Source organism: Martes martes (assembly GCF_963455335.1).
Source record: "Martes martes genome assembly, chromosome: 14".
In the NCBI taxonomy this organism is placed as follows: Eukaryota; Metazoa; Chordata; class Mammalia; order Carnivora; family Mustelidae; genus Martes; species Martes martes.
The window spans coordinates 42,158,814-42,183,333 of NC_137902.1; the positions used below are offsets into that span (position 1 = coordinate 42,158,814).

A 24,520-nucleotide genomic window follows, 5' to 3' on the forward strand; every position below is an offset into this window, starting at 1 on the left:
AGCTAAGTGTGTCGCTTAAGTCAGAGAGACCTAGCAAGTTGTAGAGCTGGGACTTGATGTCCAGGTCTGCAAGACTCCAGCTCTAGCTGATCTTCCACTCACCCCACTGCAGAGAGGGGCTATGCTTACTTAAAATTGTTCTGGGCTTACAGGACTTGTACTGAGGTACCCTCCAAGTTTATTGGACTACCAGTATGTAGGCTGGCCCTGGGTGGGCAACAGACCAAGGTGTCAGAGTCAGCTGGGAAGTCAGATTGGCTGGGATGGGCCCCAGGGTCATAGACAACACTGAACATACAAAACAGGGAACAGAAGAAGTAGGCACCACACCCAGGACATGGACATCAGAAGACATGCAAGTAGGGACGCCTAGATGCCTCAGTCGGCGAAGTATCCAACTCTTGATTTCATCTCATGTTATGATCTCAGGGTCGTGAGATCAAGCCCCATGTTGAACTTCACACTGGGTGTGGAGCCTCCTTAAGATTCTCCCTCCCCCCCTCCCCCTCTAAAAGAGAAGGAGGAGGAAGAGAAGGGTAGCAGGTAGAGTTCCCATATACAGAAGGCATGAAGATAGAGAAATCACCCTCTTGAGATGAGCTAACTCAGTGAGCATGCGACCACTTTAAGAGAATTGGAAAGAAAAGCAGCATAACAGTGGTCCCTCGTGGGCCAGTTGAGAATGTAATACTTGGGATTACACAGGGCTGACCATGGGCCCTGAGAAACAATGGTGTAAAAAAGTGACCAGAAACATCCCAGGTGGAGGCAGTGATGTTGAGTGTAACCAGGCTCTTGGGGTGGCCTCAAGCAGCTGGTGAAGACGTGGAGACAAGCCCAAGACCCAACCTCGAGGATGGGTTTCATGGAGATAGAAAGGCAGCTCTGGAGTGAGTTGTCAAGGAGCTGCCTGTCAACATCTGGGGCTCTGCCTAGTCTGGGACAGTGCTGGTTACTTGTGAGAACTGTGGGATAAGTTGGAGAGTGTATTGGGAGACTAAAGGCCCAGAAGTAAGCAAGGGCCAGATCCTCAGGGGTGGCTAATTGATGGAGCTAAAATTGATGGTGGCTAAAAAATGGAGCTGAGGGTAGAAAACATCACAGAGAGGTGGTGCTCAGTGTCCTGGGCTAGGAGACTGTATGTGGGATACATGGTGGCTTCCTGGTGGAGGTCTCCAGACTACTCAGGCACAACAGGGATGGTTCAAGCCCCAGGCTCCGTGGTCAAGTGTCATCAGGGCCTGGGTGGGAAAGAGTCATGGATGATGCTGGGAGACAAGGACATCGGCCAGCTGAAGGAGCCACTAGGACTGCTGCCTTCCCCTCCTGATACCCATACCAGTAGGGAAGGGTTGGAGATCCAACAAGACTTAAAGGAAAAGAGGGGCCACTCTATCCACTACCCACTAAAGATAAGCCCCACGTCTTTTCCATTGGAACTCAAGTGCCAAAGCCAGATAGGAGCTTAACCCCTCACCCCAACCCACACAGCCTTTCTCAACCATCATTTTTTTATTATTATTTATATTTATTTTTATTTTTTTAGAAAGAGAGACCAAGTAGCGAGGGGCAGAGGGAGAGGAAAAGGTAATCTTAAGCAGACTCCATGCTCAGCACAGACCCCAATGTGGGGCTCCAACTCTGAGCCCCTGAGATGACCCGAGCTGAAATCAAGAGTCAGACACTTAACTGAGCCACCTAGGGGCCCCATCTCAGGCATCAATTTATGTGCTTGGGACTTTAGAGAGGCTATCTTGTTCTATTCTTTAATCCCTTATAAATTTCAACTTTGTTTCCTTTCAAGATTCCAAACTCCTTGAAGGTAGAGATTTGTTCTGGGATACTCTTTTTTTTTCTTTTTTTTTTTTAGATTTTTTATTTATTTATCTGACAGAGAGAGATCACAAGTAGGCAGAGAGGCAGGCAGAGAGAGGGGGAAGCAGGGTCCCTACTGAGCAGAGAGCCCGATGTGGGGCTCGATCCCAGGACCCTGAGATCATGACCGGAGCCAAAGGCAGAGGCTTAACCCACTGAGCCACCCAGGCGCCCCATGGGATACTCTTATGTCCTCCAAACTCAAGCAATATTTGGTAAACTGAATTCGTCTAAAGTTATGTGTTCTTCTGAGATCTAACTGATGGGAAAACAGCTAATCACCTGGGAGAGGTAGTTCTGATTTTCCTTTCTTACTAGGTCTTTTTTTATTATTATTATAAGAAAATATACGCATCAAAGATGACTTAGAAATATAAAGTGATGATGGGACGCCTGGGTGGCTCAGTCAGTTAAGCTTCCCAGGGTTCTAGGATCGAGTCCCACATCCGACTCCTTGCTCAACAGGAGCCTGTTTCTCCCTCTACCGGCTGCTCTCTCTACTTGTGCTCTTTCTCTGACAAATAAATATAATCTTAAAAAAAAAAAAAAAGAAATAAAAAGTGATGGAAAAGGACTCCCCCCACCCCGCCAACCATCAGTTTTCCAATCAAAAGATTGCTTTCCAAAAATTAAAACCAAAACCAAGTTCCACTTCACTGTATCTTAACAGGGCAGTGAGTGCCACACAGGGCCACTTTGGAGGAAGACATGATGATTCACCATGCTGATTCTCCAAAGGACAGGACTTGCCTGGTTTCTCTGCATAGACCCTTTTGCAGTGCTGTGGGTCTCTCACACCTTGCCAGAACTTATTTATAATCTTGGCCTGAACAACCCTACGCTTTATTGCTTCTTCTGCTCTCTCTCTCTCTGGGATTTGTGCCACTGTGACTCTCAGCCAAACTCAGTGAGCTCAAGGGAGCAGACCCATGCTCACTCACCTTTTCCATGGTACCCTCTCCATGTGACACACACCTCTCATCAGCCCGCCCTTAGAGAACAGGACTTCTGTGCCACAGTCTGCCCCGGACCTTCTCCAAGTCTCTTGGATCCTTTTAGAAGTCGGGCAACCAGACTTGCAGGCAGTGTCTTAGGATCAGACAAGCCACGGCTTGAGTGCAGGGGTCAGAGGGCCCTATGTGCCTTGCTGAGCCATGGCTCTGTGGGAGACAACCGGAAAGCCAGTATATTCACATCGCTGTCCCTTTTCAGAGGGAAGGACCTGATGTACTTAAAGGACCCTAAAACGCAGTTAGAAAATCTCTCCCAAAAGCTAGAAAATTAGAGTGTTTAGATTGAATTGTGTTGTTTCCTCCCCCAAATTCATATGCTGGAAGATACTCCCTGTACCTTCAATCTACTTGGCACAGGGACACACCAATGACCTTCTTTGGAAGCAGGATCTTTGCAGATATAATTAAGGTGTAAGTTAAGATGAGGTCATTAAGCCAATAGGACCAGTGTTCTTACAAGAAAAGGAGAAGCGGGGGGCACCTGGGTGGCTCAGTGGGTTAAAGCCTCTGCCTTCAGCTCAGGTCATGATCCCAGAGTCCTGGGATCGAGCCCTACATGGGGCTCTCTGCTCCGCAGGGAGCCTGCTTCCCTTCCTCTCTCTCTGCCTGCCTCTCTGCCTACTTGTGATCTCTCTCTGTCAAACAAATAAATAAAATCTTTAAAAAAAAAAAAAAAGAAAGAAAAAGAAAAGTAGAAGCTGGGTGCCTGGGTGCCTCAGTTGGTTAAGCAAATGCCTTCAGCTCAGGTCATGATCCTGGAGTCCTGGGATTGAGTCCCGCATGGGGCCTCCCCACTCAGCGGGTAGCCTGTTTCTCCCTCTCTTCCCTGCTCCTGCCCTCTCTCACTATCCCTGTCTCAATCTCTCCAATAAATAAATAAAAACCTTAAAAAAAAAAAAAGAAAAAGAAAAGGAGAAGCACATAGAGACAGACACACACAGAAGAGGGTGTCATGCAGAAACACAGACACACATAGGGCAGGCGGCCAGGGGACCATGGAGCCCGAGACTGAAGTTCTGCCGCTACGATTCAAGAAACACAAAGGATTGTTGGCAACCACCCAAAGCTCAGGGAGAAAGCATGGCCCCGCTGTGGACTTCTAGCCTCCAGAGCTATGAGACATTCCATTTCAGTTGTTGAAGCCACCGGGTTTCGGTCCATTGTTACAGCAGACCTGGCAAACTCACACTCAGAGTCAACATAGTGCACTCCACGCACCGTGGAGTGTGGGAGTGGTTAGACACTGACGTGTGTTGCTGTAAACTTTATGATGAGGGTTTCCTCTATTATAAGCCTATCAAAATGGTTCAAATGGAAACTGCATGGATATTTGACACATGGCCACACTTTACCTTGAGCAGCACTTGTAAAACAAAACAAAGCAAAACACAAAACAAAACAAAAGTGGTAGCAGCACATTAATTTTCCCAAATAAAGTTCAGTCAATTGCAGACTCACATCACAGGCCTTTCTCAGGGATGAATATTTCCTAGATGTAAGGCAGAGTCTTAATGTCAGTGAACTCATTGCTGTGTCCCCTCCCCAACCTGAAGCCCTCTTAAGGAAAATGCCAGTCTCATGGGAAAAATGACTTGGCTGTTTGGAAGAAATAGATGGCACATGGTTAACAGTTATGCAGGGCTTATCTCTGGTAACTATGTATCAAGAACAAGACCATTTAGAAAATAAAATGATAGCCCCAATTCCTAAAGAGTCTATCAAAAGAAGCCCTATCTCAGCCTTTCATAGAATGAGTAAAAAAGCTCCAACTTAGTGTTTCTTGGTGCAAATTTTGAGGAAAACCCTTGAAACACTTCATCACATCTAAAGCAACTTATAATCAGAGGAAACCCCCCTGCTTTATTATTCACTGCTCCCAATGATGGAGAGCATTGCTAGCGAGGCAAGCTGCTGGTATGACAGATCCTGGGAGAGTACTCTTTTCCTTAGTGAAATGGAGAGTAACAAAAGCCACACTGGTTTAGAAATAATTATTAGTAATAAACTTGGCTTGACTGTGACATATCCAGACACCACGGTACTTGCCAGCTTTTAAAAATGATCAGAATATCAGAGCACCAGAGTTGAAAGGGATGTAGATAGTTGATCATCTGGCCCCACTGGGTCCCTCTTGCCCCTTCTCAGAAAGTCAGAACCCCCAGCCCCAGCTAATCACATACTGCGCAGATGAAGCAGGTGTCATGCCAGGTGTGTCCCAGGGCTTCAATAAACTTGTCACCGGCCTCCACGGGGAAATCGCAGCCATGACATTTGGTGCTGAACAGATTGACGTAGTCTGAAATGAAAGGCAGAGTGAGGACCAGACATCCAGGCAGGCTGGAAGAAGCATCCTGGACACACCAACTTGATGCCATAACAATGACATCACACCACAAATCACTGAGCGGGGGCAGTGGGTATGATCTAACTGGTTTACTTGTTGTCTTGCAGACAAAATGCTCAGCTATATGATTGTGGGTTTTTTTCTTTTCAATAATTTGCACAGGTGGTGTATGGATTCAGGCTTAGTTACCACTCTGTGCTGGTTTGATTTGCAAACACTCTCCACATCTGCCATTAACTTTCTACAGGGTGATTTTCTCCTCTGCCTTTACAGCTCAAACAGACCAATCCCAAAAAGAAGAAAAAAATCATATTTCCCGATAGCTTGAAAGGAGAGCCCTTAACATTTTTAGGAGTTATATAGTATGTTCTTTCCTTGGCAATTCTTCTCTCATTGGGTATTTGTGTTGGTAACAAATTTTTACTACTGGAAACAATATTTGAGCTACTATGTGAAGACATGTCCCCCGCCCTGCCTCACCAAAGAGATAATAATACCATGTATTGCTTGTATAATGCTTTACAGTTCACCAAGCATTCTCGCATAGATGGTATTCTTTACTAGAATCTCAATGTCATGATCTGGGGATTAGTATGTACTAGTTTTCTTGCCACCCTCAACACAGTGCCTGGCACACGAATTAGTACCCAACACATACATGTGGGATGAATAAGGGAATGGATGAACCAGTGAATCAATAAATCAATGAATGAACTCAATCTTCAAAAAACCCCTCCAAGATTGAACTATAATTATTTTTCTGTTTTGTGTGTGTTTTATTTTGTGGATAAGGAAACTGAGGCTCGCCAGAGTCATACAGCTGAGACACACAGCTGAGCGGGCTGGGTCCCAGCACCAACTGTCTCATCTGGGCCCCGGGGACAAGCAGGTCTACTGTCCTCAGTGGAGAACTCTTCCAGATTCTTTGAGAGATGTTTGATGTCTCTTACGAAGCCTTCATTCCCCTACAAGTGTACTTGTCTCTCCACAGCTCTGCCACAGTTGGCTTCTCCTAGCAACTTCCATGTTTCTGCTTGTGGACAGTGTGCCTGCTCGATGTCTTAGACCACATGCTGAGAGGCAGTGTGCCATGCGGGGTTATGTACTTGGGTTCTGAAGAACAAAAGCACTGAGCTCAAGTTCAAGCTCTGTTTGGGAATTGTTCCTACTTGGGGCAAGTCACCTAACTTCTCAGTGTCTCCACTTTCTCCTCTATAGAAAGGAAGAAACTACAGGACCTAAGTCGTGGGGTTGTTGTACCGATTCAGTAAGATAACATATGTGAATGTACTTGGCACAAAAACTCAAAAATCTTGGCTCTTACTTGCATGTCTTTATAAATGACGGAAGGGGAGAAGGAAACGTGAATCCAGCGCCTACTCGGCACCAGTCCAATACTAGTGCTTTTCTAAGTTTCCTGGGTAATCTTCACAGCAGCTTTGTAAAGAAATATTATTCCCACTTTAAAGATGAGGAAACTGGCTGTCGAGTTTCTGTCACCTGGCAGGAAGGAGCCCGCCTCATGGACTCCAAAGTTCATCCTCTTTCCATGACTTCACGTGGTCTCATTATCTCTTTGCCATTGAGCTTTGATAAGTTATATCTCTTGGATATATTTTCCAATGTACGGTTTCCCCTTTTGTGTTTAATTATGGTTTGTCATGCAAATGCTGTTCTCTATGTCATGGTCTGTGAAGCCTGTCTTTGACAGAACCCTTAATTTCTCACCAGAACTAAAAACATCATTCTGCTTCCTCTACAAGTTTAGAGCAGGTTTATGTTCACTCCGTGCTCTGTAGTGTGGTTGAGAAACAGGGCCATACACTACCCCATCTCCGTGGGAGGGCAAGCCTTGAACCCCACTTCTGACTTCTCTCTCCTTACACCTTATAGTTTCCGCATGCCCTGGACTCTCTCGTCTACCTCATGCCTGTGTATGAACCAGGTCCTGGGCTTGGAAAACCCTCCCTACTTTGTCTACCTGCAATCCTGTGGGCCAGGACTTCCTTCTGGGAAGTCCTCATCCTCCACCCTTACCAAGAGAGATGAGATGGCGTTCCTGAGAACTTCTCTTGGGCTTCCCTGCCTTCTCCCTCCATTCATTCATTCATTCATTCATTTAGTCAATATCTCTTAACTATCTATTTATGTGTTGGCATATCCCAGGATGATGTGCCCACTTGAGGTTTTTGAGGGCAGAGACCCACTCCTAATGCTCAGTGCCTTTCAGAGGAATTGGCACAGATTTGATGGGTGAATGATGAATGGAAAAACAAAGAAATGGTTAAGAAAACCTTACTAAATACTGATTCCTTCTTTTGCTGTGCAGCCTAACATTAAACTCTTACAATAGAATGTCTAGTCTTTTTTTTTTTTTTAAGATTTTATTTATTTTTTTGACAGAGAGAGACGCAGTGAGAGAGGGAACACAGAAGGGGGAGTGGGAGAGGGAGAACAGGCTTCCCTGCGGAGCAGGGAACCTGATGCAGGGTTCAATCCCAGGACCCTGAGATCATGACTTGAGCTAAAGGCAGACGCTTAACAACTGAGCCACCCAGGCGCCCCTAGAATGTCTAGTCCTGCCTGCTGATTGTTTTTTTTGTTTTATACTTGATTCTGTATGATCTGGGGAACTGCCACCTTGTTTTAAAATTTGGTAGCACTGGTCTTGACCCTAATACATTTTTTTAAAAGTTCACATATTTCATCATTTATAAAAAAAAAAAAGAGAGAATATAATTGGAATTAAGTTTGTGCATGGGCCTTTCCCACCATGAATATAATCTAGTTCCTCATGTATTTATTTCTTGCTTTATTTCTTCTATTAGGTCTTTATAATTTTCTTTGACTAACTCTCTTGTGACCCAAGTTGAATTTGTACCCTGTATTTAATGGATTTTATTGCTGTTGTAAAAGGGTTTCTATCCATCAAATTCACAGTTGCTTTCTGTTGAAAAGGGCTTGGTGCTTTCGGAGAGCAGTGGTTCTTCAAACATTAGAATCATCTTGAGGGTTCCCTAAAACACAGATCACTGGGCCCCACCCCCCCGGAGTTTCTGATTCGGCACATTTGGGGTGGGGCCCAAAGATCTGTGTTTCTGTGATCCTGATATTGATGGACTTAGGATCATGCCTCGATTCCCAAACTTAACTGAATATAGAATCATACGGGTGGGGGTAGGGTGATGAAATTCTGCATCTGAACATCTGGGAATTGATCTTCTTATCTTTAAAGTTTCCCAGGTGATCCCCAGGTGATCAGCCTGACACGGGGCTCCATCTCATGACCCTGAGATGATGACCTGAGCTGAAACCAAGAGTCAGATGCTTAATCGACTGAGCCACCCAGGTGCCCCAGTAATAGCAATTTGTATTGGCACAAACACACATCTATCAATTATATGCTATTTATCTAACAATTATCACTATACACTCACAAGAAAGGAAAAGAGATGCTTATCTTCTCCCTTTCACAGATATGGAAACTGAGGCATGGGGTGACCAAGTAACAAAGTCATTCAATTAATAAGAGCTGGGAAGAGATCTCACCCATATATAAGAACTCAAGAAATTTTTCTTTCATAATTTATTGTCAGGGGAGAATAGTTTTAGTTTGCTTTGCTTTTCCCCTGGAGGAACTGGAATGTTTTCTCCTTTCCGATTTTAAAGTACGCTAACTTACTGTGTTTCTCTTTTTGCCCTCAGACTTGCTGCCCATTCACTGTTGCTCTGTTATTCTTCGTAATCCACATGCTTGCTTTTTCTTCTTCTATTTGGTGCTAGTTCTGTGACCTTAACCTTCCTGTCTATGGTAACTTTGTTGGACCCTGCCTCAAACCCTTTTCTGAAAAAGGCAGTCTATGGGAGCCCCTGGGTGGCTCTGTCAGTTGAGCATCTGACTCCCGATTTTTTTTTTTAAGATTTTATTTATTTATTTGACAGAGAGCAAGAGAGCACAAGCAGGGGGAGCAGTAGAGAAGCAGGCTCCCTGCTGAGCAGGAAGCCCATGACCTGAGCCAAAAGCAGACACTTAACCATCTGAGCCACCCAGGCACCCCTGACTCTTGATTTTGGCTCAGGTCATGATCTCAGAATCATGAGATCGAGCCCCACATCTGGATCCCCCAAGGAGTCTGCTTGTTCCTCTCTCACTCCTTCTCCTCCTCTACTCCTCCCCCTCCTCCTCTACTCCTCCCCCTACCCGTGCATGTATTCTCTCTCTCTAAAATAAATAAATCAATCTTAAAAGAAAAAGAGAGGTAGTCTATGAATAAGTGAGTGAGGAAGTGACTAATTATCTAGGACACCTGATTCTCTAATAGAGTGCTTTGCCTTCAAAATTTATAATTTATTCCAAGTTTCAAGGTAAAATGTAGCATTTTGAGGAACAGAGAAACTCTGAATTCAGACGGGACAGGGGTTACAGGATTCTGAAGGAACATCAGAGGAGCAGGGAAAGGGACTTTCACATGTTTGATTCTTTACACACTTTCTCTGGTTAAACATCTGCTCATGAGGCCAGTGTTCATATGCCCCTTTGTATGGATGAGGGAAGTGAGCTCAGACAAGTTTAATCACTCGCTCAGGGTTACAAAGCCAGCCTGAGGTGGAGCCTGGAACAGAACCTAAGACAAAGTCCAAAGCCAAAGCCTTTTCAGCCTCCAGATCAAACTCATCTGAGAGGTTTCCCAAGTTGTTACAAGATGCCAACCTGTGATCCACATATTTGGTGCAGGGAAGGGAACAGAGATCGAATGTATAAAAAAATTTTTTAAAGGCTATCGACCCAGCCCCCACCAAGGAAAGCATGACTCTGTCATTCGGAGCCTCCTGATGGTTCCATGTGAATGGACACAGGCAAGAGTTCCCTGTACCTGTCCCTTTCTCCCAGACCGTGGGGCCCCCCAAAGCATAGCAGTCCTACCTTTCTCGCAGTAGGGCTCCCCGTCTTCCATGTGGAAGAGGCTGTTCCCGAAGGGTTTTTTGCAAGCTGCGCAGACGAAACAGGTGGTGTGCCATGTCTGTTTCAGCGCATGCATCACTTCCTGGGGGAAAGAGCCTCCACTCAGGCCACAAAGGTTCAGGACAAAGAGGAAGTTGGGCCCCCTCTTCCTCACTGGGCCCTGGCTACTGCTGGAGCTCCCCGACAGGGAGCAGGGCAGAAGAGCTCAGGAGGTGGGCCTTGGACGTACTGAGGAAAGGCCCAGGGAGGGAGGCAGAGGAGTTCGCACTCAGATAGCACCTGCTGGGTGCCATGTTCCGTGTCAAAATCATCAGAGAGGTGGTTACATTGTCTGTGATTCTGAAACCTCCCATCAAAGCTGCTGATTACGTCGCTTTACCAAAGGAGCATGGAGGGGTCAAGGCCACATGTGGGTGCATGGCAAGGTCAGTCTATGAAGTGATAACTTGCTTTGCAGAAGCTCCAACACTTCCAGCTGTGTGGCCCAGGCAAGTCATCATCTCTCCCTCCAAGTTCATTTGCTCCCTGGTTCACTGGTGGCAAACCAAGTCCCTTGTAGGATAGATAGTTGTTCTCTCTCTATTAGCAGCCACTTCTTGGCTTCTTAATGGGACCCCACAATCTTGGAGAGGGAGAGAGATTGGTTGGGGAAGAGACAAGAGTCAGAGGACTTACCCCCATGATTTTGGTGTTGCACTTGGCACAGATTGGGGCAAAGAACTGCTCGTAACAGCGCTCGCAGTACACATTGTTCTGTTCCTCTACGAAGCACACGTCCGCCAGGGAGGTCTTGCAGTAGGCACAGTTGAACTCTTCTGGGTGCCAGGAACGGCCCATGGCTACCAGAAAGGGGCCCCTGGGGAAGCAGAGAATGGCATCTTAAGGCGGGCCCCAAAGCTCAAGACCCGACGTTTCAGGACCCCCAACCCTTTGGTAACCCTTCTAACGAACTAATGTGAAATTCAGCTAAACTCTACACAAAAAGATATTCATTGTTGCATCAGTAACACGAAAGAGAAACAGGGAAGCAACTCAAATATCTACCAGCAGGGGACAAGGGAAGCATTTTATAGGCTATCCCGTCAGTTGTAAGAGGAAGAGCCGAGACGACCACGCCGATGGCTGACGGTTACTGCGTGTTTACTCCGTGCCTGGCACTATTTAAGAAGAAATGCGTGTATTAACTTGTTTAGTGCTTACGACAATCCTAAGAAGTAGGATTATGGTGCCCACTTTCAGATCAGGAAACGGAGGCACAGAAATGTGAAGTAAGTGGTTCAAGGCCATAGTGCTAGTACCGCTAGGGTAGCGCAGATCCAGGTTGGCAGTTAGAGCAGTGGGACTATGAGGAAATGTTGTACATCTTAATTTTTACTTTTCTGAACTCTCTAATTATTCTCTAATGAGCATGTGTTACTTTGTTTTTAAGTAAAAGTATCTTTATTGCGTGTATACGCCCTCCTCCCCAACACACATATCCTGTAAACATACTATGTCCAAACGAGTGTCACCTACGTCCGTGAAATGACTTGTTTTCCTTTTAGGGTGGCAGATGCCCACCAAAGCCCTGAGCAGCACTGGCCTGTCTGCGGAAAGACCCAGAAGGAACCCTAAACGAAAGCTGGGTCAAAACTAGCCCTGTCAGCCAGCTTGCAACACGCCCAATAAACCCAACAACAAGACCTGTGATTCCCAGAACCCGGCCTTAGCCCAAGGGGGAGGTCCTGGCACCAGGCACCGTGCTGGGAGCTTCACCCACTTACCTCATGGAATTCTCCTGACTCCTGAGGGAAGTGGCTGTCTCACAGGTATGGAAGCCAAAGCTCAAAGAGGGTCAGACTAGGTGGCAAGCCAGAGGAGCCTGAGGCTGCCCAGTAGAAAGCCTTCTCCCTATCCCTGCCCTCCCTCTCACCCCCTGCCCCACCGCAGGGTTCAGATGGTGCACAAGCACCCCCCCCCCCCCGCCTGGGCTCCCAGAGCGCCAGCTCCATGGCACAGCGGGACCATACCTGATGACGTTATTACAGTGGCCACAGAGTGGAGTCCGGCTGCTGGCTGGGAAGCGCTCAGCCCGCTGAACGATGCCCCTGGCCAGGGGAGACACTTGGGGCCCCGCAGGGGTGTAGGCAGGGGTCCCTCGGGGCAGAGTTTGCTTGCTGATGGAGGTGGTACTCTTGCCAGGGGCAAACTTCTGAGAGAAGCTGTCATCTGACACCCATGGGGGGCGGCTGGCAGACTCCACAGGGCCCCCGCTGTAGGCCGCTGAGGGGGCAGGGTTATAGCTTGGGGCTGGTGAGGGGGTGTAGCTTGGAGCCGGGGAAGGGGAGTAGGTGGGGGCAGGCGAAGGGGTGTAGGGAGCTGGACTATAATTGGCCCCCGGGGATGGGCTGTACGTGGACACCGGCACTGCAAAGCCAAAAACAGCCAAAGAAAAATGTATCAGGGATTCATTTCCCCCAATTTCCCCCATGCCCAGCCAGAAATCTGTAAAAGGTGACTTTAATATTAGAGCAGCACAGTTCCAATTTTGATGGAAGACATGTTCCTGAACTTCTTGATGCCCCAGATTTGAGTTTGCAGCAGGGAGCCAAGGGAGATAAAGAGCAACCAGAGCTGAGCCCTCGGGAGCCTGGACAGGGCTGGGAAAGGGACAGAGCTATAAATATCTGCAGCTGTGTGGGGTGGAGCTGGCCTGGCCAGGCCTGGGCTTCCAGAAGCCTGCAAAAGACAGGGAATGGGGGTGGCAAGCGTGCCAGGCAAGCCTCATATCTGGGTCCCCTGGGCCGGGAAGGGGGTGGGAGCGGGTCAAACTTGGCCTTGACTGGAAGATGCTTTTAGCTGCACTCTGACCAGGGATTTGACATCCACAATGCCTCTCTCACATGTGTTTGCTGAACTTGGCCCTAGTCCAGGCTTGGGGACAAAGTAGATGATGGGGCAATTGGGTTTTCGGGTTCAGGTTTCACATTTAGCTACAATCGTTTCCTTGAAAAACACTGTAACTTCATTTGCATTGGGGGAAATTTCCCCTTGTTTCGATTGGGGTGGGGGTCTTGAGAGAGCCATTCAGAGGGAACCTGGGCAGAAATATTGAGGAGACACAGCCCAGATCTAGCTGCTCCCTCAGTCTGTGGCTGACTCTGGAAGGCCCAAGCTCCCCTACACCACTTTGAGGGAAACAGAGTATGTCTGAGAGCATGTGAAATTACCATGAAAGAGTGCAGAATACACTGCCTCACTTCTGGAACCCCTTCCTCCAGCTCTCCCAGAACTAAAACCCTTTTTCAGAGAAAACACAAAGGGGCACGGCAGCTGCTCACCCAAAGCCCTCTGAGGTCTGGACTCTCAAAACCTAGGTTTCCAAGTTCTGCGGTCCTCCCACTGGGGAGCCTGCACACACGTTCCAGCCGGCTTCCTCTTCTAGCCAGGAAGGCTCCAGAAGCCTCACCTCAGCTCACAGTCTGTGCCTCTGGAAAGAGGCCTCATTCCTCCCATCCTGGGAAGCAAGTTGGGGCAGCCTCCCTCCATTCCTGAGCCTGCTTAGGTGGATGGACTATGTTGAGGGGCACTGACACAGCCCCCCTCGTCTTCCAGCTGGGAAAGGAAGGTCTTCCTCAGGGCTAAAGTTCCCCACCTGGCCTTTGGTCTCTCCCACCTGGTTCTCCGGGCCGACTTTGGGTGGCCTGTGGCATGCTGTTCCAATTCCATTGTTCTACTCCCAGATGATTGGCCCCTCAGTGCTGGGTAACACAGGAACCCCAGTGCTGGCAGGGGGGGGGGGTAGGGAGCAGGCGTGTGTTATTGAAAGGGGAAGGGGTAAAATCTTCCACAGCCCTGCCTTGGAGCCATGTTGGGAGTGATGCTGGCTCCTAAAAGTAAAACCCTCTCCAGAAGGAATCAATCATCTTCTCACTTACTAAGGGAGTAGGCTTGGCACATAACAAGTCATCTGGTTTAGTCCTCTTTACAGTTGAGGTCACTGAGTCTCAGACAGAGCCAGTAAGTGGCAGAGTGAGTGTCCAAAACCATTCTATTACCCCAAGCTGCCTCTGTAAAGAATACAAGTCTAATTCCAGAAAATCTTGGTGCAACACCTCATTGAGGAGTAACTATCAACTTGGAGGCGGTCCCATGCTCTGGTATGTAGCACAGCCATCAAGAGCCCTAGGTTCAAGTCCCAGCGCTACTACATCCTGGCTGTGTGTCTTTGGACAAGTTCCTTACCATCTCTGGGCCTGAATGTCCTTTTTTAAAAACGGCATTAATAATTCTTAGTGCTTCACAGGGTGGTTATGAGGTTTCAAGGGGACAAGAAAAATAAAGTGTTAAGCCCAGTGCCTGGCACGGTGCGTGCATCATTTCACGTTAGTGAGGGTGGTGGCTTCTGGGTCTCAGGGTCTGGGTGAACTGTCAACTCAGCTTACTGCCTGATGGTCACCGGAGGGAACCTGTCCAGGGAAAATGTGGGATGTTGGGGCTGGGGAAGGGAGATATGATGCCCTGAAATCAGATAACCTGGGACTGAGTCTATCACCAGTGGTAGAAAGTATGATGCCACTGTCTGCCTAAAAAGGAGTGGTGGGGACCTCGTGGGGAGACATGATGCATGCACTGTGCAAATTTGTGAAGCCCAGATTCTGAGTGTTGCCCCCCTTCCTAACAACCTTGCACAGCAGCCAAGTGCCCAGAGCAGAGCATCTCAAAGTGCTGGGGCAGGGGTGATGAGGGGCATGCCACCAGGGAGTGGTGTGGGGAGAAGTCATCTAGCAGATCTTCAGAGCAGCTTCATCCCTCTCTATTATATATAATGGGGTTCTAAGCAAGATTTTGTTCCCCGCTTTTTTTTCCTAAAGTGGGGGAATCTCTGCTGAAAGGGATTAGGAACGAAGCCCCAATCCTGTGCTAGTGCACAGCCCTAGGAGGCAGTAAGCACTTGAAATGTGGCTAATCCAAATTGAGAAGTGCTATAAATGTAAAATACACACCAGATTTCAGGGCTTAGCACAAGAGAAGAATATAAATATCTCATTAATCATTATTTTATGTTGGTTATATATTGAAATGATGTTTTGAATATACTGATAAATAAAATATGGTAACATTATTTTCACCTGCTTCCTTTTCCTTTAAAAATGTGGCTAACTAGAAAATTTATTGGACAGTGCTGCCCTCATCAGCACAGTGGCTACCTGGTACTGATGGCTTCCCTAGGCTGGCTCTTTATGTGTATTACTGCATGTAAATCTCACTGCAAGCCAGAGAGGCAGAGAATATTTTCTAGCCCATTTTACAGGTGGAGAACTGAAGCTTGGTGAGTCTAAGTGACTACTGGAAAGTTAGGGAGCTCCCGCAGCCGGACTCAACTCCAGATCCCCTGCTTAACCACTCCCTAGGCAGCCAAACAGGCTTTAGCGCGCCCCTTCCAACTCGGGCCCTTGCCCACTTTTCGTGCTTCCCTCCAGCAGCACAAACCCCATTCCCTCTGCCTGGCAGATGTTCTCTTCCCTCCTCCGGAAGGCCTTCCAGACTCCCTGACCCAGCCCCGTCTTCTAAGCCCTCGGGAAAGTCTCAGCAGGTCAGAGGCCTGCCAGAATCTGGACCCCGGTGGGCTGCCCTAGGGACCTTCCGTTCCCCGAGGCGCAGGCCAGCAGCTCCCCACTTCCACACCGCGTCCCCCAGCTCTAGCGGGGTGAGAGTGGGAGCGCGAGGAGCGGCGGCTTCCCTGTCCCCTTCCCTCTGCGCCCTTCCTCCTGGCTCTGGTCGCGCCACCCCAGACGTGCCAGGAAGGAGACCTGATATCCCATCTCCGAGCCCGGGGCTGTTGCTATTTCTGCTTGACGGAATTAAGCCCGTCTAAATTAGAAGGTGATATTTCATCTCTAATTGGCAAGTTCAAAAGGCCCCTATCGCACTTGGCGGCCTCGGGAATGTGTAATTAAACAAGGTGATTTCTGACTCATTCCAGGTCGGGCCTGGCTCCCCGCGAGCGCCGGCCCCCACCCGGCCCGCGGGCCGACGTGGCCTCCCCCGGCCCGCTCGGGGCCCCTCCGCCCACGGCGAGGCCTCCCCGGCCGCCTCCCGGGCCCCAGGTGCTCCGGGGAGCGGCCGCCCAGCCCCGGCGCCACCGACTGCAGCGAACGCCACCCTCGGCCCAGAGGAGTCCCGCGGGGGAGCTGCGGCCCGGCCTGGGTCCCCGGAGGACGGGAGCGGCTCGGGCCTGCGTTCCCTGCTTCACCCCGGGCCGCCTGCCAGACGCCCGGCCTCCCCGGGAGCGGGGCGGAGGCCGGCCGCCTCCTTCCCCGCGGGCAGGCATGAGTTAACGTCTGCACCGCCTGGGAACGCCGCGCAGGGAGGCCGCCGCCCGGGGCTCCGGCACGTCTCGCCCGCCTGGGCCCCAGCCCGGGATGGAGCAGAGGGGCGCCGGGCTGGGGGCCAGGCGGCGGGCGCCCCCGGAGCCGTGCCGCCCCCTGGCGGACCTGCGGAGGAGAGCCGGCGCCCGGAGCGGGGGCGCCGAAGCCCGGGTCCGCCCCGGAAGGTGCCGGGGAGGACCCGCCTGGGAAGGGAGCCCGGGCGGGGACGGAAATGCGCTCCTGGCGCGGGGACAGAGCCTCGCCTCAGCCGGCTGCGGCTCCCCCAAACTCCTTTCCACCCTGCCCGCCGTGGTCCCGGTCTCCACAGGGCAGCCGTGTCCTCCAGCTACCCCGGAGAGCTTCGCCATGGCAGCCAGCTCCGAATTGCTCCCTAATCGTGTGGATTCTAACCTCAGAACTTTGTGTCCCTGCGTCTGAAAGGACGGGGAAGGGCGCTTCCTTTGTGCCAAGTACTCGACTGGGTGCTTCGTTTCGTCCCCAGAATACGAGGTCTACATAGCTGCGTGCCCATTTTTCAGAGCGGGGAACTCAGGCCGCGGAGACGAAGGGCTGTGCTTTGGAGGAGGCAGAGCGGACCCCCGCACCGGGGCCTGCGGGATGCTGAAGCTGCTTCTACCGCCCACACTCAACCCCGCCGGCAGAGCGAGCTTTGTATGAGGAGGGCTGATGACGGCTCCTCGGCCCTGCACCTCAAGCCTAGCTCCACACAGCCAGGCCCTTCCTGCTCAGTCCCTGTCTGACCTCCCCTAACCGCCGGCTTCATGCAGGATCCTCTCTGCGGTCTCTCCTTTTCCTTAACAGGATTTGCTCCCCAGTAGGGGCTCGACCTCATGACTTCTTGACCAACTCTGCCTCTCTTGTGGGATATAGAGAAGCCCCCTCCCCTCCGCTTAGACTTAGCTACCCGATTCTTCCCCAAACATGTCCTTAACTTCCTCACCCCGTCACAGTTCCCATTTGTGAAAAAGGTGTGGGTGTAATAACTCGGGGGGGGGGGGGAGGAGAACAGTTTGGATATTGCTACAAGTGGAAAATGTCAGTATTGCTACAATTTCTATGGTCACCATGGCTGTGAAGAGAAAATGTTGAAAGTATAATGCTTTAAATGAAAAGTGTGTGCCCACCGCAAATCCTATCTCGGCCATCCATGGGACTGGCATGGGCCCCCCATGGGAACCACTGTGACCCATGACCCCTGTGTATTCAGCCACCAGAGTACACAGTTCACCGCCTCTCCCCATGCCATTCCTTACCCCTGGCTTGAGTTCCTTACCAGCATTCATTCATTCATTTATTCCTTCATCCACTACCCTCGCTGAGCTCCTCCTCGGTGCCAGGCCTGAGTCAGGCGCTGGGGAGACGGTGAAGAAAATCTCCACAGCCCTGCCCTCCTGGAGTTCAGACTCAGAATCCAGAGGGAAGGAGGGGATGGTGATGTCAGCCTTGGACGGCTGCAGATGCCCAAAGCCCTGCTGTGGACATATCCACTAGACCAGGGCACACAGGACCTTCCCCCAGCCCCGGGAGACGGCGGCTAAAGAGCCCTCAGCTTCACTGAGCAGGGGGGCAGGCAGGGAGCAGGTAGGTGGGGGGCGGTGAGGTGCAAAACTGAGAATTGCCCTCAGGCTCTGGGGAGCAGGCCAAACTTTACCAAGGGAAGAGGAGACATGGGGCCGAGTCCTCATCACTGTGAAAGGGTGGAGACCAGAGCGATGGAACAGATAGCCAAGTGAGCTCTGCGGCCCGCTGACCCTGTGCCAGCCGTTCTGCTGCTGATCACGGGTGCTCTCTGGGCCTCCACTATCCTGCCTCAGCTGAGGAAACCAAAGACCAGACAGGATGAGCAGCTCACCCAGGGTCACAGCATGATTCAGTAGGTCTGTCCAGAGCCCACAGCGTTTTCATTACACCTGCCTGTCTTCCAGCTTGAACCAGACCCACACTCCTGGAGGAACAAGCTCTCTTCCCTCACCTTGAGCCTGGAAATCCCCAGCCAGGACTAGGATCTTCCTGAGAGCTGGGCAGCTCCATCCCTGGCTGGCACCGCATACCTGTCTGCCCAGGGCCAGCGGCAGGCTCCATAGGATTCTGCCCCACATTTGGAGGAAGGAGGGCTGAGCCTCCTTGGCAGGGCCTCACTGGCCACCAACCTTTTGGGGTTGTGGCCTAGAAGCCACGTCCAGCCTGATAGCCTCCCCTCCATTCTGCCTCTCACCTGGCTGGTAGACAGAAGGCCGGATGCTGGCGGTGGTGACAACCCGGGGCTTGGGCGCCGGGGCAGCTGAGGCCTCATTGTATGTATGAGTGGCAGGTGCTGGAGAGGTCGCCTTGGCGGGACTGTAGGCAGAGGCCTGGGGCCTGGAACCAAGGGGGGAGGAGTTAGCAGCCAGAAGCACAGCCCTACCCGGGCCCTGGGGCCTGCAGTCCTGGTAGGCTGACTCCCCCATCTTCAGGAGCTTCTGTGAGGAGGAAACCTGACAGAAGCCGTCCCTGAGTTGCCAGAGGCTGTAAAGGAAAGACCATGGCCGTCTTTGCAGGGAAGAAGCGGCTCCATGGGGGCTGAGTGTTTGTGAGCCTGGTGAGAGCAAGAAGCGGCTCCATGGGGGCTGAGTGTTTGTGAGCCTGGTGAGAGCAATACAGCCCATTGCTAGTGCTATCACCTTAGGAGAGAGGGAGGAAAATCACCAGCCTGCCAGAGAGACACACAGAAAACCCTTCACTCCCTGGGGAGAGACTTCCAGGGTGGGGCCAGGGCTGGAGGGGGCAGAAGCAGGAGAGAGGAGACAGATGAGGTGGTTAGAGCTACCCCTCTCCCTCAACCTTCTGACCTTCTGGGGCACAGCCTCAAACCACTGGCCTCCTCCCCATTCCCCTTCCCGCATTGCTGGAGGGAGCTGCCAAGTCTCAGGTTTCTGGGTGCTCCAGGGAGGGCTCAAGGGAAGCCAGGAGACACCCCCCCCCCAAAAAAAAAACCCACACGCACACAGGCATCTCTTTACAGAATTCCTGTTGCCCTCTTCCCACTGAGTTAGCTGCCAAGGGGTCTAGAGCAGCCTTTTCCCACTTCTGACCCAGGAACCATGGGACCTCAGTGAAGGGGGGAAAGTGCCCCAGTTCGTTGCCCTCAGGAAATGCTGTCCTTGGCCTCTCCCCCTGAAGAGCTAAAAGTTCCAAGAACTGGAGTTAAGCAGCATGTTCAGCTTTGTCTCATCCAGTGTTTCCCAGTTTCATTTGTCAGTGAACAACCTGCCCCCCAACTTTTTTTTTTCCCATTTAAAACTCAAGAATACCTTACTGAACACATCCTTCGTCTCTCCCTACATCTTTCAGATACCACTGGGGACCACGTGTCCCCAGGGCAAATGGGTCATTGATGGGGATGCTAGAGAAGTGAGCCCCTGCTAATATGTCCCTGCCCCCCAGCCCCTGGTTTCCTGCCTTCCTTCCAATGTTCCCGATGGGCCCAGTTGCTGGGCAGAGTCAAAGGATAAGAAAGTATCTTCTCCGGGGCTCTGAGCTAAGGACCCACCCCCGAGCTCCTGAGTGGATCCAGAAGCATGTATGGTGCTGCCCAGAAGGTATGGAGGTAGAATGAGCCTCAGACAGTCAGTGTCCCAGATGTGGGGGGTGTGCAGACTTACCATGCCAAGTTACCATATTGCTGACCAGGTAAGGCCATTGTCTTCCCTCCCGGGGCCTGCCTGCCCTGCTCTGATACGCCACAGTGGAGTAGGGGCCTCAAAGGAAGAGGAAGAGGAAGAGGAAGAGGCAGTGTCCCAGGGGTGCCCAGCTTCTACTGCAATGGAAGGCCTAGGGTCAGTGGGGCTTAGCCAGGCTCTCCCAGCAGTGGAGGAAGCTTTCCCAGCATCCCAGAGCTAAAGGTCCTGTGTCAGGGATTGGTACTGGGGGAGGAAACAGAGGCTTAAACCATCCAGCAAGGATTCTAAGGCCATGCCAAGAAAGATTGGGGTGTCCATTCGCCTCTCACTGGCTCCTTCTAGCTCCATCTACCCTTGGGCAAGAAGGGGAGGTGTTTGGGCTCAGAGTGTGGTTCCTTAGTCCTTTCTGCTCTGGCCTGAAGCTGGGAGCCCTCCAGGTGTCTCTCTGACCTCTACCTAGGCCTCATCTCCCTTTGCAAGGCAAAGGAAGGAAGGGTTTGTCCTGTTGAGGGAGTCCCGAGGGCCCTAGGACACAGATGACACGGAGACCCAAAGCACAGTGCTGGAGCTCACCCTTGACCAGGGCCCCAGTGTCTGGAGCTTCTCCATCCAACTGGGGAGGCATCTCCCCACTTAACAACAGAGACATTTCTTACCCTCTTCAAAGTGTCTTCTTTGTGTCCTTACCTGAAGAGATTCTGTGTGCAGAGGGGAAACAACTTGCTAAGTGACCCCAGGAAGCTGGAATAAAACAATCCCTGGAGGCCCAGAGTGGGCTCACCCTTGAGACTTGAGCTAGGCTGAGCAAAGGCTGGGCCTGGCACCACCTAGGCCCTTGTGAAGCCTGGGGGCAGGGGGGTAGCACACAGGTCTGCAAGCCACTCCGCCCACCCTTCATCCTGCCTCAAGTTGCGCCTGGGACCAATGAATCCTGACCCAGAGAGGCATGACCTTTCCAGTAAAACCCCAGGAGGGGAACATGGAAAGCTGGGAAAGCTGGCTCTGACCCCAGACACCAACTTGACAGCTTCCTGCGCCCCAGGAAGAGTTGGGCCTGTCCAGCCATTACAGGGCCTGGCCATGCTAGAATGACTCATCTGGCCTACCCCCTCCACCTCCCCACAACCCCTTGTACCTTTTACAAACTGCAACCCCCATTGCCCCCATCCCCACCCCAACTTTTGTCGGGTATCCAGGAGGTCAGATTGAAATGATACTTGAGAGCATTTTATGTACTGGGTGATTTATGCACACTTTTCTCTGTCCCAACCCTCAAAAAAGACATTGCATTAAATATCTTAGCAGGTGAGGAACTAAGCTGCAGAAAAATAAAGTCACTTTCTGCAGTGGTGGAGCAGAGATTTAAGTCCCATGACATGGGCTGCCTCTGGAGTTAGCATGCTCACTATCAAGAGGTAAAGAAAGAGGGCAAGTTAGTTGCTAAATATCTGCCCAGACCTGACATGCCCAGGTCAACACTGCCTCTGCTCCCTCCTCCAGAGAGCCTTCCTTGACTGCCCCAGACCACAGGGACAATTTCCATTCTCTCCCTTATCCCAGTTCCAGGCCTCTGTTATCTGCATGTGTCTGTGTGTGTGTGTGCATGTGTGTGTGTGTGTGTGTGAGAGAGAGAGAGAGAGAGAGACTTTATTGCTGTCTCAGAACACGTGCTGGCGGTCAAGGCAGCATGTCCCTGTCTCTGTCCTGACCCGCACAGTGTGCTCTCCTGTAGGGACCCAGGGTCTGCCCTTCACGCTCGGCACCAGGCAGTGCTAGGTTTGGCTTCCCAAGGACCCAGAGTCCTAACCACCTTGGACGAGCCTTTCCAAGGGCTGGACACAGTTGTCAACAGGTAGACCCAGGTTGAGCCTTTCCTGACTCCCTCGCCTGAAGTCACGGCCGGCACCTGGGGGGCCAGTTACCTTGGACTGTCCGCAGGGCTTGAGGCATGGGCTGCGGCAGAGGCGGTGGCAGCATGGGCAGTAGCTGCACTCAGGGGTGGCGAGGCGGCCCCGGGAGGGGCAGCAGCAGGCGGCTGGGCGGAAGCGGGCAGCAGCGGGGTGGCGGCCTGGCTGGTACACACTGGAGCATGCGCAATAGGGGTGCTGACGAGGCGGGACCGAGAAAGACAACAGGTCAAGGGGGTCCCGTATACACTGGAGCATGCGTAATAGGCATGCTGATGAGGCAGGACCGAGAAAGACAACAGGTCAGGGGGGGTCCTGCTGCATGGGAATGGGGGTTGCCGCAGAGGCAGGCTGGGCGGAAGGCACCATCCATCCTGCAAACAGGGTAGAATCTCCCAGAAGGCATGTTTCCAGGCTCAGGGAAGGAGCCTCCCAGGACCCAAGAGGGAAGGGCTCAGAGTACTTGAAGGTCCACAGTCACATCAAAAATATTCTCAAGCCTGGCTAGTTTCCACACAACCCCCTGCTCCCAATTTCTGTGTACTTCCTATCTTGCCTTTCTCCATATATACAACAAAAACACAGTGTGGTGGAAAAGTAGATTGAATTACCAACCGAGTTTCCTCACCCATCCTGTTTTCCTTCCCATTTTGCCCTTCCCCATTTAGTCAGAGGCATGCACTGTGTCTGAGAAGGGATGGGACAAGGCACAAAGCAGAGGTAAGACGTGTGCAGGCCCAGGGCTTCGACTGTGGATTGTGAGAGCCTGGGCATCAGGCTGCAGATGACTCAGGCCCCTGAATGCATTTGGAAGACGGACGAAAGCTACCATGTCAGGCAGGTCCAGGGCATCAGAACAAGAAAGGGGACAATGCAGCAAAGGGGATTCAAGAAGAGAGGGAGCCATGTCCCTGTTCTGGATAAACCCTGGGGACATAGCAGGACCCCATGGTGAAGAGGCAGGCAGACCCAAGACAGCCCAAAGATCCCCAGGCCAGCATGTGACCTAGCGCCCATAGAGGGTTTCCCCCAGACCCCCTGAGAGTCATGGACATGGTCCTGAGTGCCCGCACAGCTGAGAGACCTTGTAATTGGGAACGACAGAGTGGCTGCTCTGTGGTGTCACCAGCACAAGACCACGTGGGCTGGGAATATCCCAGCAGATGTCAGCCCAGGCAGACCACCACCAAGGACCAAGTACCCACATGCCCCACCCCACTCTGTAAGCGCCTTTTCCCCCCAGCCCATCCAGACAAAAGAAAAGCTTCAGAGCCTGGGGTGATGGGATTCGATTTCCGCCATCTCTGCAAAGCAGGGCAGAGAATAAATATTAAATTATAGGAAAGCAAAGACCTGCACATTCTTTGCTCCTTGGGGTCTTTGGACGAAGATTTGCACTCAAAATAACGGCAGCAAGATATGCAGCTCCTGCCCATGGAAATGACCTCCCCCATGTTCTGCAATTCATTCGCTGAACTCGTACCACCTGCCAGGTACATGTCTTTAATTTCTCACTCCAGTCCTCTGATGATCAGCTCCATTCAATAGCTGAGGAAATGGAGGCCGGGAGAATTCAGTCACCCAGCCTCCCAGCACCTCCTGGCAGAGACAGCAGGATCTGAGTGACGTGCCCTTGGATTTGAAGGAAGGCTTACCCAGGACCTCAAGTGGCCCCTCATGGAGGAATAGAGAAACTTCTCGTGATTAGCCAAGTAGAATCTTTCCGTGACAGAACACACTCTTCTTATTTGAAAACAGAAGACTAATCTTCCCTCTGTGAGTATTTACCAAATGCCGGGCCTTGGGCTGAACTACTATACAAACCTCAGTCCATTTGATCCTTTCAACCTCCCTGAGTGATTGGTATCATGATCCTCATTTTACAGATGAAGCCCCTGAGGTCCAGAGAGATTGAATCTCTGCTGAACGCCATGCAGCCGCCAAGGGGGCAGTGAAGGGTATGAGCCCTAATCACTACACAGCTTCTCAGTCTTTCATATGAAGAAAAATCGCCTGGGAATCTTGGTAGAATGTAGCTTCTAGTTCAGTGGGTCTGAGGGGCTGAGAGTCTACATTTCTAACAGGCTCCTGGGAGGAATGCCGCTGCTGCTGGTCCGCAGACCACACTTGAGTAGCGCCGTGCTGAGGAGGTCTCTCCCAGATAGCAACGCAAGTGGGCCATGCGCTGTTCACCAAAGCATTGCTGAAGTGATCTCCTCCATCCAGCGAAGTGCACGGTAGCGAAAGGCATGAAATAGTGAGAGAGGGTTGGGGAAGAAGAGAACCAGGGACTTGGCAAGGTTGTAGCTTGACTTTCCTGTGGGAGGGGGCGCCATTCTTCTCCATGACCGTGTGGAAAGCATTCAGGGTGGACAAGGGCAGCGGCCA

General features: G+C 51.2%; 1 protein-coding gene across 3 annotated transcripts in view; it reads right to left on the bottom strand.

Moving 5' to 3' along the window:
• LDB3 (LIM domain binding 3) overlaps window positions 1–24,520 on the bottom strand; it is a 62,109-nt gene that overhangs the window by 3,782 nt on the left and 33,807 nt on the right. For 2 of the 3 annotated variants that reach the window (XM_080823016.1, XM_080823020.1), the window contains 6 exons: window positions 22,148–22,330; window positions 18,782–18,924; window positions 12,205–12,601; window positions 10,871–11,051; window positions 10,157–10,277; window positions 5,069–5,184 (listed from right to left, as the gene is read on the bottom strand). In XM_080823016.1, the coding sequence (XP_080679142.1) occupies window positions 5,069–5,184; window positions 10,157–10,277; window positions 10,871–11,051; window positions 12,205–12,601; window positions 18,782–18,924; window positions 22,148–22,330 (1,141 nt within the window). The remainder of the gene's footprint in view (window positions 1–5,068; window positions 5,185–10,156; window positions 10,278–10,870; window positions 11,052–12,204; window positions 12,602–18,781; window positions 18,925–22,147; window positions 22,331–24,520) is intronic. The other variant, XM_080823017.1, reaches the window with a different exon arrangement.